Source organism: Tympanuchus pallidicinctus, unplaced genomic scaffold (genome assembly GCF_026119805.1).
Source record: "Tympanuchus pallidicinctus isolate F22 unplaced genomic scaffold, pur_lepc_1.0 scaffold7, whole genome shotgun sequence".
Classification (NCBI taxonomy): domain Eukaryota; kingdom Metazoa; phylum Chordata; class Aves; order Galliformes; family Phasianidae; genus Tympanuchus; species Tympanuchus pallidicinctus.
The window spans coordinates 22,353,099-22,365,589 of NW_026294791.1; the positions used below are offsets into that span (position 1 = coordinate 22,353,099).

Below are 12,491 nucleotides of genomic sequence, written 5' to 3' on the forward strand. Positions count from 1 at the left end.
TGTGTCTTTACAAGAGCAGCATGCTCTTGTTTATCACTGCAGCAGTACATAGCTAATGGTTGTTGTGTTCAACTGGGTTGAAAAAGTGTTTGGTTTTTTTTTTGTTTTTTGTTTTTTTGTTGTTGTTGTTTTTTTTTTAAGCTGAAAAATTTGCTCTATCAAATAGTGCTATTTTGCTTTTTGTGTCTGTAGTTTCCGTGGAAATAAATAAAAGGTATTACTTTTGAAGTGACCTGTATAATGTGCCCATATATCTAGTGAAGTTCCTTCCTGCTGGTTTTTCAGCTCTGTTACTCCTTCATAAGTTCTCAAATGCAGAAAGCACTAATGCCCTGTGATTTTATTTTCTTTCCAAGAAGACTGCATGCATTACCATGGTATAAACATATGACAATCAAGTTCTCTGTGTCCAGAAATCCTTCCAATTTACATCATGGCTAAAGCCTTGCTGCCTCAGAGTCACAAGATGTACTTTTATCAAACCAGCCTCTCAACAACTGCTACAAACTTATGGTAGTATTGCCAGACAGTCCTTGGCAGTGATACTAATCTTTCTTTTGCTGATGTGAAGTACAGGTGGGGTAGATTAGCACCTTTATACAAATGGCTGTAGATGTATTCTGGTTGGTTGACTTCACTTGTAAATCTTTAGATGCTGGGTAGAAAAGCTCTCTTTTTTTTATAGCTCAAATAGCTGGCAGAGTCAGTGCAGACACAGAAATAAAAAAAAAAAATCTTCAAAACTTGTAATAAATAATAATAATAATTGCCCAGATTATTTAGACCATTAGCTTCATTGTTGTGCTATACAGTCATCAGTAAATCCAACTTGCTAGAGGCAAAATGATTAGCATGTTTGAGTAAAGTCTTCTAGCAATCATTAGCTCACCACTGAGCTCTCTGGTTGACCCTTTTGTTACAGTGGTAAGAGTAGGTAATCGGTTTGCTAGATTTCCTTTTTTTTATGTCACTTTTGAGGCTGAAAAAAGAAAGCTCCCTGAAGTGTTTATAATATTATACCTTAGCATATTCACTAGACAGAACACAATTATCTCAGCTAAGCATTTATTAGTCTGTTGGCAGACAGTAATTAATGGGAAACAGTGATGTTTCTAGTGTTGAGAAGAGCATATGAATTATTACCAGAGCATGCGAACGGTAAGCTTAATAACTGCAAGTGTATGGAAAGCTGCTTTTGGTACTTTGAATAGGAAGTTATCTTCTTCCCTCTTCTATTGATGCAAGTCAAATTACAGTTCTGTGCTGACCGCTTACCACCTTAGCAAAGGCAAAGCAGGCCATGATGTAGTAAGAAGGAAATACCTTCATAAAATAGAGCATGTAACTATTTCTTCTGAGGAAAAATTAAATACCTTGTTCTTATTTGCTCACCTGTTGTTACTGAGGTGATTACTGGAATTGCCGTTTGCAGACAAGGAGTGTGGGAGAAAAACCTATTTGCCTTGGCTGGTGCTGTGTAGCAATAGCCCCAGTGATGGATGTTCTGGGAAATTTGACTTACCAGTCTGCTACTGATAGGAGCTAAAGGCAACTGTTCAAATCTGTCATTAGATGTATGCAATTTTCCTTCAGGACTTGACAAATAAAATGACAATTTGTCATTTGATTGTTGGTGCTTCTAATGTTCACGATATGCAATCTTTCAGCTGTGCTTTCACATTGTACTTCAGGCCTTTCTACCGGCAGAGCCTTGTATCACAGTTTGCTTTGGGTTTTAGGTTTGGGCTTACTCAATTCCTACTCAGTGAGAAGCACAGCCATGAATCTGTGGGGTAAATGAACCCCAAAGGGACAGGGCTGTGGAGAAGGGCTGCAGCCTCATCTCTTGCCCTCATGCTGCAAAGGCTCTTTTTTTGTTTCTTTAACCCAATTACCTCCCCCTTTCTTTCAGCATGTGTTTTGAATGTTGTTTGGAGGATAACCAGATAACTGGTGTTCATTGGTACTTGCTTAGTTCCCATTTGCTGGAAATTTGGACAGCTTTCAATTAGCTCTCCATTGCAGAGGGTAAAAATAAGTATTCTCTGTGCCAGGTGTTGCCAAGTTATTTGGGTAGAAATAGGATGTGTGCTCTTGTAACTTCTAAAGACTTGTTCTGATTGAACTCTTGTGAGCACCACGGAAGCCCTTCACCATATTAGATGCAAATTCTTTTGTTCTTAGTTGCATCGTGGCATAGTGGAGAATCTGTAGGGTTGCAGCTGTTCCAGTGTCTGCAGGATGCATTTGAAAGAAACAAGAACATTACATCAGGTAGCTGGCTGCAGGAAACCCAAGCCATGCTTCAGAAATGACATGTGACTAATCTTGGTGTTTAAGAGGAGGAAAAGGTGGGGGGGGGAAAAAATACTTTTTGGTAATCAGTTCGTTCATTCTGCAGAAACATGGGCTGAGGAATACTGTATAGGACGTACATGAAAGAGCATTTGAATGTAATATAATTACATTGTAGAGCATACATTAAAAAAATCATAATATATATAATGTTCGTATATAATCTCTATATGCATACACATAGAGGACTATCTTTTAAAGCTGTACAGTTACACAGTGCTACATGACAACTTATTAAATGTACAATTCTATAGGGAGAGAAATAACCACCACTGTGAAGCTTCATTGCAGACTTTGGACATGCCTGTGTTACGATGCAGCCTTTGCATAGGAAATGCCTTACCCATGTAATCCTGTTCTCTAATTACAGTATGCAGGAAAATGTTATTTTTCTTTGACTGCCCCTTTTCTCCTGTGTCTAGTGCATGTTAGACCAAACGTAATTCCTGAAGGGTCCTATGATTGCAAGGGTGCTTGGCATGGTAAACTTGACAGTACTTGAAAATGCTAAAGTCACTTTGTTTTCCTCTGGGAACATAAGCTCCTAAAAATCCCCTAATAGCCCCTAGTAGGTCAACAGTTTCCATAGTTGATTATAGTTAAAAAGCTTTTTTCTCTTCTACTTATCTTGCTTAACTTTGAAGAAAATTTGCTACTGGTTGTTTTTGGTTTTTTTTTAACCTCATTTTGTGCTTTTACAAAGTAAGAATGAGAGAATTCTGCCTGCTCATTTATTTCAAGCTTTTTCAATCTTAACAAACAGCATATTGCAGTGATTAATGTGAGCAAACATTTTAGTGTTGGCTGCTAGGGGGAAGCACATCTGAGCTTGTTCAAGTGCTATTAATGAGGCTGTTAAAAGCAGTGAATTATTGCTGCTGTCTTTAGTTACTGTTGTTGTGAATCATGTGACTCGATGGAAATAAAGTGTTATTGCTGAGCAGCTGTAACACAAAACAAAAACTGAGCAAGAGAACTTTGTCTGTTAACAATCTGTTTTGGGAAAAGAGGGATCTCTTCTTCTAGCTTGGGGGGAGAGGAACATTTTCATTTCCAGAAGGAGTTCCTCAATCAGTATAAAATCAATGAGCCAGCCAGGGATATGTGTTGTTAAACACATGGTTTATTAGCAAAACAAACAGAAGACGTTTTATGGCGTAAAGTGATTTCCTGTGTTCGTGGGTCTTCTGATTTCTCAGTGTTTTTACTTCTGGATGATCTCTTTGGTGCTAAGATGCACCAGCATGCTGCCTGACCAGCCTGTGTGTGCTTGTTTCAGCTTCTTAGCCTTTTGTCACATACCTGCCTTCCTGCAGGATCTGCTTCTAAAAAGTTCCTGCAGCATTTCTTTGCTGTGAGTCCATGGCGTCTGCAAACTCTGTTGAGTCCAAGTCCAACACGCGTCAAAAGTTAACGTGGTGTCCTTGTTGATTGTGATTTTATGAGCTGCATGATCACACCTGTCTAGAATAATGTTTTTATATAGGATGAGTACAATCTTTCCTTACAGTATTGAGGTTACTTTAATACCTTCTGTGTTACAGTTAGAGCACGCTTAGAATTGCTTTATTCTGCTCTACTCAAGTACGCAAACCGTAGCTTGAGAAGTTCATAAAAAAGATTTGTAAGAAGAGTTGGTGGGTCCTTATATCTGGTGTTATGATCACTTTTGTTCAGCTGTTCACACCAGAAGGTGCACGCAGTTATAAATTATCAGCGCAACTTAGCACCAGCCCAGATACCATGTAACGCATGTAATAGCTCTTGATAAATGTTCAGAAGTCATCGGTAAACTGCTGTCCCTCTTCCCAAGTGTAAGCTATGTTGAGGTGAGATTTTGATGTGGTAGGCCTAAACAATGATGTACTTATTTTGGGGAGGGACTACCTGAATACGTTCAATCTTATTGCACTAGATTAGGAAGCATAAAGCGGATGTAGTTTCTACTTGCTACAAGGTAGGTGCTACAAGAGGGATTTCTTTTGCTTGTATATTTGCACTGATCCGTGTTTTCATGCTTGTCTTGTAAGGAAAGGGCTTATCCATTCTGGTTGAAGAGGAAGAAAAAGGAAAGAGTGAAAGTAAAAGCTTACTGTGGTAAACCAGAGAAAGAGAGATGCTTGCTCATGTTATAGAATGATATTCAAAGATAAGCTCTCCTCCTATCTAGTTATTAAGGAACCTGAAAAGGAAGAGAAGCATCTGTATGTTTGTATCCAGAAGAAAGGATCACATGCTAATGAATTTTATCATAGGAGATAAATTCACTGGCACAAGCTGTACAGTATATATTTCTGTAGACTAAATACCTTTGTGACATATGTTATATACCATAATTCAGTATAAAATTGTATAATTACTCTGCCTTGTAACTTAAAGTTAAATGAGCAGCTGTACTTCACAATATCTTTAGTTTATTTCTTCTACTTTGGAAGAAGATAGAAGTAAAACAACAACAAAAACTTGGTGAATGCAGCAATGCAGATATTTTTTTTTCCCTCTTCTATGTTATATGCAGCCAAATAATCATTTGTTTTCCAGCAGCAAAACTGCTATTTCAGACCTTTCAAAAGGAAAAACTCCTGGAAATGTTATCAGAGTTGTTGCACATCAATAAAAGACTGAAATTTCACTCTTGTTTTTTTTTTTGGACTGAAGATCTATAAACTTTATTTTTCACTTCAGAGTTTTGGTGAGAGGAGAAGGGAGGGGAAAAAAAGACAAAATTGGAACCCATCCATCGGAAAAGAGGGAAAGTAGTTCTTCATCAATTCTGAGATCAGAAGAACAATGTAACAGATGATTATTAACACTAATGTACTGTGATTTTTTTGTTGTTGTTGTTTACTTTAAGTCTTAGAAACGCTGGCTAGAGAAGGAGGTTTTCAGCCCTTCTCTTTAATATACTGATGGAATATTGCTATCAGTTCGGAGTCTGTGTTTGAGCTGTTGATAGAACTTTGACTCAAGAAATCGAGGGTAGGAATCTCTTTCCATATGCATGTACACTACTCGCTGTGCTTCATCAAAACAGGACTCTGTTGGTTCCTGTAGGTTCCTGACAATTGATTTCTTCACTGGGCTGTCAATGTTAATCTGAAAACACAAATCAGCATTACTGAAGTATCATTAAATATTTGCGAACGAAGGTTGAAGTTAGATGACCTGTACTGAATGACTTTTATTTCTCTAGTTTTATTTTTATGTATCCTGTATTATGTATTTAAAATCAGCACTTCATTATTTATCTATTGTAGCAGTATCTTTTTCATTACAGTGTCAGAAATATCTAGGCTTTGCAGCTGGATGGGGAACTTGCTCCTTTGGGGAACAAAAGCCTGGTAGACTTAGAGCTGTTTGAGTTCCAGTCTGTCCCATGCTTTTAATGAAAGAATATATATGTATGACTTAAAAGACGCAGTCCTGAAGATGTGAGATGTAGAAAAGCTTCAGGAAAAGCTTATTATGTTATTTTATTTTTTTCCAGCTATCTTAAGGATGGAAAATATACTAAATTAAATAGGACGTTTTATTATTATTATTATTATTATTATTATTATTATTAGTTTATGATGAATTGCATTGTTTCATTGACTTCATTTGGTCTCTTTTTGCTGAGAGAAGAGCTCTAAAGATGTGAAGTTTGTGCTGATGTTGCTTATGGGCCAGGATGTACTGAATTGAATTGAATATGAACTGTGTCACAATTCTCACTTAGCATCTACGTTTTAAAGAATGGTATCTAGCTCTTGTGTTAAGAGTGAATATAGAGAAAAGGCAGTCAATATGTCTTGAAAACCTAGATACCTAGGCAGCCAGTAGCAAGATTCAAATATGTTATATTGTAGGGGGAAAAAACATACACAACACATCTCATTTTTAAACAACTTATTCTTAACTATCTTGAGTTACGGCCTTAGCCTAGATTAATGGGTTTGTGATTGGCAATACTGACACTTCTTTCTCAAAAACACGAATGTCTTACTGAGTTTCTATAGTAGGACATGCTACAAATATATACACATACACCACACCACCCCAGTAAGTAAATAAAAAGTTTAGGAAAAGACAAAAGTGAATTACACTTTCAATTGTGTTTTAAAACCAATAGCCTTCAAACTTCCTCTACTTCTATGTTAGTAGGAGTGGCTTAGTCATTTAAAGGAGCAAATGATCTCAGCCAACAGCTGGAGACCAACCAGAGCTGGGTTTGGTTTGGCTTGGCCTTTGATGTCAACAGAGAGGCTGTTTTGAGATTCTGTAATTTGTTTATGATTATATGTAAACCAGAAAATAATGAATGTGGATACTTCAGCTATGTCATTCTGCTGGGATAGAGGCAGTAAAAGCCAGTATAAACATTTTTCCAAGGAGGGTAATAAGCAAGACAGGCTTAAGTCTGAGAGTAGAAACTGTTGAGCAGGAGTTAATTTTTTTTGCATGGTCACCTGAGTATTTTTTTTTTTTTTTTTTTTTTAAATGCTCAGATCTTCAGTATTTTTCCTGAACCTTATGGTGCAGTGATTAAGTTGTTTCAGAGTCTTTCTATCAACTCCTTTTCTAAAAGGATAGGGCTGAGTGGAGTTCTTCATTTGTTTGTTTACTCTTGCAAAGACCAGATTAGTATCTGCATGACAGAATGGCACTGTTCAAGATCTATTGAAGTGAGATCAGTGGCCCTTGATCTTAAAAGAACATGAAGATCCATGAATTTCGGTCTTAATCTAGCTGTGTGTTAACATGCATACGTGGTGTGTGGATACATATGAAGCATTTTCTTATAGACAAAGCAGTAAAGGAAAGTATTGATATTATGGGTACAGAAAAGCTATGAGAGGATGAACAGGAGTCTCCAATCACTTTATGAGAAGATCTAAATATCTGTTGCATTTTGTAAACTACGTTACAGTTCAGACAATTCTATAGAGGAAACAAAAAGCTCATGTTAGGGTATATCACCTCTTTTGGAGCCTGGGATTGAATGTAATTTGTAAAAAGTTTCCTGGCCACATAAATCCTTTTTCTTTGGGATGTGATCTTCTTATAAGCTTCACAAGCAAGCCAGAATTCTATGTTTTCATCACTGTGCTCTGTCTTCAAGTAGGTCTTGTAGATCATAGGTCCATCTGTAAATGTTTTGAAAGCCAAACTTCATATACAGCATACCAGGTTTATAACCTTGAGAAGGCTTTGAAGATAGAGATATTTATAAGGTAGTGTGTACAACTATGCTCTACGTCTCTAAACATTCTTATCGAAAGATTATATCAAAGTGGGAAATCAAATGCACTAATTCACCATAGAACTCTATACTTTGACATTGCATTTTGCTACGTGTGCAGTAACTTCCTTTAAACTTTGGCATTTTGCTATTCAGGAGCACTGAAGTTTATGCTAGGCATTGTCTGAGTATTGCTGGAAACCACAAATGTTTAACTTGAAACAAGTTTTCCTGTTGGTGCAGAATTCTGAGTTTCACTTAGCTAAAGATGGTGGGTTGTGATGTAGCAGTAACCATGGACTTGCACTCAACTGTTGCTTTTTTATTAAAAAAAAAAAAAGTGCTTTCTCCCTGTGCTTTCCTTATGAAGTGTAGCAAGCCAAGTTGGTTGCTGTTAAATGTTTTAATTGTAAACTCTGCCTTTTTCTTCATAGTTACAAATTCTCATTCTGTTCCTCTTCTTGCTCTCCATACTTGGCTATACATGGTGTTTGCCAAATCACTTTTGCTTTCAGTTTCTTCTGAGTGATGCATGGTAAGCACAACCCCCTAAGCTGTTTTTCAGTAGCTGCATGTGAGATAAAGCACACAGCATACTGCTTGTCTTGCTGATTGTCCTCCGTAAGAAGCTTTTTAAGCAATTCAACTGGGATACGAGCATACATTTACTTACATTTACTCATTATCAGTTTTTCAAAAGACTGGGACCACTGTAGCACTTCATCCAAAGACACTCTTCAGGATAAAATAGAGAAGGAGATGATTATAGAATTAGCCATGGCTCAAACATACAAATCGTATATAATTAGTTATTGAAAATCTGTTCCCTAATTTAAATAAGACGTATGAATCTTGCATTTGAAAGAGCTTTTCTGTGTATCTTATGTCTTGTGCTTACTAAGCATGTATTCTCTTCAATACAGCTTATAGTTCCATCTCGAGGTGTTCCTATCTAATTCCTCTGGAAATAGTACTCGCTGATTTAGAGCTCAGGTTAAGCACATGGTAAATAGTGACTTTCTAGATTGTAACCAGTTTGGTATGGGAATTGTGTGATTGATTATGCAACGCTGACACTCGTATTTAGTATCAAAGACTTTAGGAGCCCAGATTCTTACTGTAATTTTTAAAGACCCTTCATGACCAAGTTGCAGTTAAGTTGACTTATCAGCTGAGAGCTGAAAATAAGCTCCAAACTTAACATAAATACTGAAAGCTTAACACAACCTCAGCTGTAAGGTACATCCTCTCCATCTCTCTCCAGTTGTTTACAATATAGTAGGACATGCTATTACTAATCTAGAAACAGTTCTTGAAGATGAAACCAGATTTGTTTGTTTGTTATACTCAAATGGCAATTTCATAAGATTGTAGGAGTTTCCTGCCTGACTCTGGGAAAAAGTATGGAAGCAGTGAGGTGAGAGACTAAACACAGTAAGGTAAAACAAATGTTTGATGGCCAGACATGTGCATGTTGCTCCACTTAGACCAACTGATTTTTAAGCCTTGCAATTCTAGAAGCTCAATGCCTAGTAACTTGGAAAAAATGCTCTCACTTATATTAGTAGAAGAAAACGCAGAGATGTATTCCAATGAGCGCTTTCCACTATGAGTCAGCCTGAATTGGGGAGAGCTTCTCCGAGTGCTCCCTTTTCACATGAAGTATAATTTTAGTCATTCTAGAACTGCAGCATGTAAAAGGTACCTCAGAAGAGATATTCACATCTCCATAATGAAAAGCAAAATCAGCTTAAGTATGGATGCAGCATGCGGCTTCATAGGCTTCTGCTGCACTACAGGCACCAGATGTTTTGTAGCTTTCAAAACTGGTGATTACCCTTTCATCTTTAATTTGGTAGAATTCTCTGACCAAGTGTACTGAGGCATACTGATTATTGTGTCAGGTTTGTGTGATCAGAAACATATCAATTTAAATCTTACTGCTATCGAATTACACTGTTAGTAGTTCTTACCAACATGTTTGATTCTCATCAAAAGTTCTTTTTTTCCCCCTCCCATGTGTGAGTGGCTCTCATCTGTGGAAGCTCATGAAGCTTGTTATTGTGGGAAGTGATAATCTTTATTCATTTGAATGCTCCCTTTCCTTGGGAGCCACTTCTGAGTCATCATCAGTGTTACTGATGCAGATAATTTTTCACTCCTGTCAGCAATAGCATTTGAATATGAAAGTCTTGTCTGTCTCACCAAGCATCATCAGCAGGGCCACCTTATTTCCATGTCTGATTATTTACCTTTAGCATTAATCTCTGAAGCAGAAAGAAGGTGACCTGATGGGGCAGCTGCCATGGAGGAAAATCTTTTTACTTTTTTTTTTGTCTTTCCTTTCAGAATCATGAATGTTACTAAGGGAAATGTGAACATGTGTTACTAATGCCAGTCTCATAGCTGCTGTGCTGACTGCAATGTTTTCGCAGCTTTGATTGGCAAGGTGATTCAAATTGCTGGAGAACATTTATTATGCTGAGAAACATGAGTATTCTCCATAGTTATCTGAGGCTTTATAGCTGGGATTCCAATACTTAATATGTTAAATGCTATTGCCAAGCCTTGTGGAAGCTGTAGTTTGTTTATTATTCTCCCCCAGTGCCTGGGATTTCCCTGGCTGCACTGCATCAGTAGCCCACAGGCTGAGACATTCTTGTGTAGAAGAAAAGTCCTTGTCCAGGAGACACTTCTGGAAATGCTCTCTGGATTTCTGCTGAGCTGTCACTTAGCCTCACACAAATGATGGTCAACAGAAATACCTCAGTACTGCTATGGAGGATGTATTTTTCTCCAATCAGTAAATAAGTACAGTGTACAAGCTGGTAACAGGTGTGTTGAATAGAAGCTTTTTAGCCATGCTGATGTATGACATGATGGCCAAAACTTCTGGCTATGCCTGGCCTCCACTGAGTTTGGACACAGCTGATGACTTGCAGGAGGCACTGCTGCTTCTCTTTTCCACTCCACAGCACAGCTTCATGTGTGGAAGGACACACACATATTCAATCTCTGCCAATAGTCTGAATTCTTCAAAAGAACTGCACAAAATAGGGTTTACAGATTCTTTTGGGTCATAAGACTGAGATTAAATCAAGGATTAGGTCAGGCCTGTGCCTAAATACTTAAAAGTTCCCACTATGATGCACCCCATTTCCAACAGAGAAGTACTAATGTACACTTAATATACTGCAAAGCAATTAGCTGCATTGCAGGTGGTCAGCTGGAGCAGTTGTGAGGATGCTGCACTCATCTGCGTGATTTTAGGCTTGTAAGGAAAACTCATAGTGAATTCTGTGGGTTTTATATTTCTGTTCTGCAAAATGTAAGAATTGTGTCGTTACTTACTTAGAAATGATCCCATTTTCTTCTGCTCTGAATGTCATGCAAAGCCAGCAAGCATTTGGACTCATTTTCCTAAACATGAAAACTATGTGAGTTTTAATCTTCCTATACTGATTTCTGGCTATCTTAAATTCTACTTGTAATTCAGTCCTCCATGCAGCAGTGCTGCCTACTCTAACAGCATTCTTATTTTAGACATCTAATCTTTATCATCTTTTATTTTAAAGCTTTTTTTTTTTTCTTTTTTTTTTTTTAAGTTGTGGCTGAACCATTACTCCAAAATGTATTTTTGTAACATGCAAAAATGTAGGTAGTTCAACAGATATTTCTAAAGGTGGAAAGAAATGGAGCTGATATTTCTTTTCTTTCCCATCTGTGAAGAGAACTTTAAAAAGTGACCTTCACCAAAAGGAAAATAAGGTGGTTATTTCTTTTCTGAAAGGACAAATACACCTGGATCAAGAATCAGAGCTCAGTGTAAACTGGACAATGTTCAGTAACTGAAGCATGAGGCAGTAATTTGCCATGCAGTTACCAGCTAATCAATACTGATTAAAAATAGGGCTTACATTTCTTATAGAGATGATATGAGAGCAGGTATTATTTGTAATAAGGACAAGGTTGTTAAGCATATATTTACATACACACACAAAAAAAAAACAACCAAACATGCAAGAAACACAACAAGAAGAAAGCAAAACAAAAATTCCATCAATATTTTCTGACCTGGATTATATCTCTCTCCGTTTTCTTTCCAGAGAGATTGAATGCTGTGAAAAGCTTGCAAGGGATGGAAGGTGAATTTATATAGATCTGCCTGAAAGCAAACCAGTTATCTTGCACGTTATTTATTTCAGGTCATAGTTTCTTTCAGGTTTGGGTTTGATTGGCATATACTATTCTGGCAACTTAGTTTTCCTTCCAACTCAAACATGATAAAACATAGAACAAGGCCATATCTCCCAGTGCAGCATTCTGAACTTGTCAAATGATCCTGTTCTTAGACTTATTAATGTCCAAATCCAGTTTGATATTGTGTGAGAGTCTTACCCAGTAGATTTCCTACAGGATATCGAAGCTTCTTAACTTCCCTTAGCGTGGTACTGCAGCTGGGCTCTTTGTGCTCCAGCAGCCCTGCAGGTCTGCCAGTGACTGTTGCTCATTTCCTACTTTTGTGGAATTCTCCGAACTACGTTCTGCTTGTTTTCTGTATAACTTCCTCTACATTTGCCTATTCATATCACTAGCATTTGCTGTGATCTCACCCTCTGCACAAAAGGGGGATTTTAGAACAACGCAATATTCTATATTTAAAAGCATTACACATTAAATTCTGGTGTAGGATTATCAACCATCCCCATTGTCTTATTTCAGTCTTTACCTAGTGCCCTCTTTTTTTGTATGTCTTCATGTTACGCTTACTGGTCACTGAAATACAAACAAAAACAACCTTTGAAACCTACAGTTAGTGCTGCATGGAAATTCCCCGAAAATATGAGATGAAGCAGTAGCTCAGCTACTTCCATCTAAATTCGAAAGTGTCATTCATTATCTTTTTTTTCTCAAG

The 12,491-nt window shown here is 37.4% G+C and overlaps 1 protein-coding gene across 2 annotated transcripts; it reads right to left on the reverse strand.

Annotated features, from left to right (window-relative positions):
- Positions 1–4,990: 4,990 nt before the first annotated feature.
- Positions 4,991–12,111, reverse strand: RGS13 (regulator of G protein signaling 13). 2 transcript variants are annotated; one of them, XM_052666293.1, is made up of 5 exons: positions 11,975–12,111; positions 10,928–10,996; positions 8,250–8,311; positions 7,315–7,481; positions 4,991–5,451 (listed from the first exon to the last, which is right to left on the reverse strand). In XM_052666293.1, the coding sequence occupies exons 2-5, from the start codon at positions 10,990–10,992 to the stop codon at positions 5,254–5,256; spliced, it is 492 nt and encodes a 163-aa protein (XP_052522253.1). In that variant the 5' UTR covers positions 10,993–10,996; positions 11,975–12,111; the 3' UTR covers positions 4,991–5,253. The 2 variants fall into 2 exon arrangements, with proteins under 2 accessions (XP_052522253.1, XP_052522254.1); XM_052666294.1 differs by lacking the exon at positions 11,975–12,111 and adding an exon at positions 11,651–11,771.
- Positions 12,112–12,491: the final 380 nt, after the last annotated feature.

What these genes read in the sequence shown, in the direction of transcription:
- RGS13 (XM_052666293.1), bottom strand. Translation starts at nt 10,992, where the DNA reads ATGAGTCCAAATGCTTGCTGGCTTTGCATGACATTCAGAGCAGAAGAA. An exon ending in AAAACTGATAATGAGTAAAT is followed by an intron (nt 7,482 to 8,249) that starts GTAAGTAAATGT and finishes AAACATTTACAG; the next exon opens with ATGGACCTATGATCTACAAG. An exon ending in AATCCCAGGCTCCAAAAGAG is followed by an intron (nt 5,452 to 7,314) that starts GTGATATACCCT and finishes TTGTGTTTTCAG; the next exon opens with ATTAACATTGACAGCCCAGT.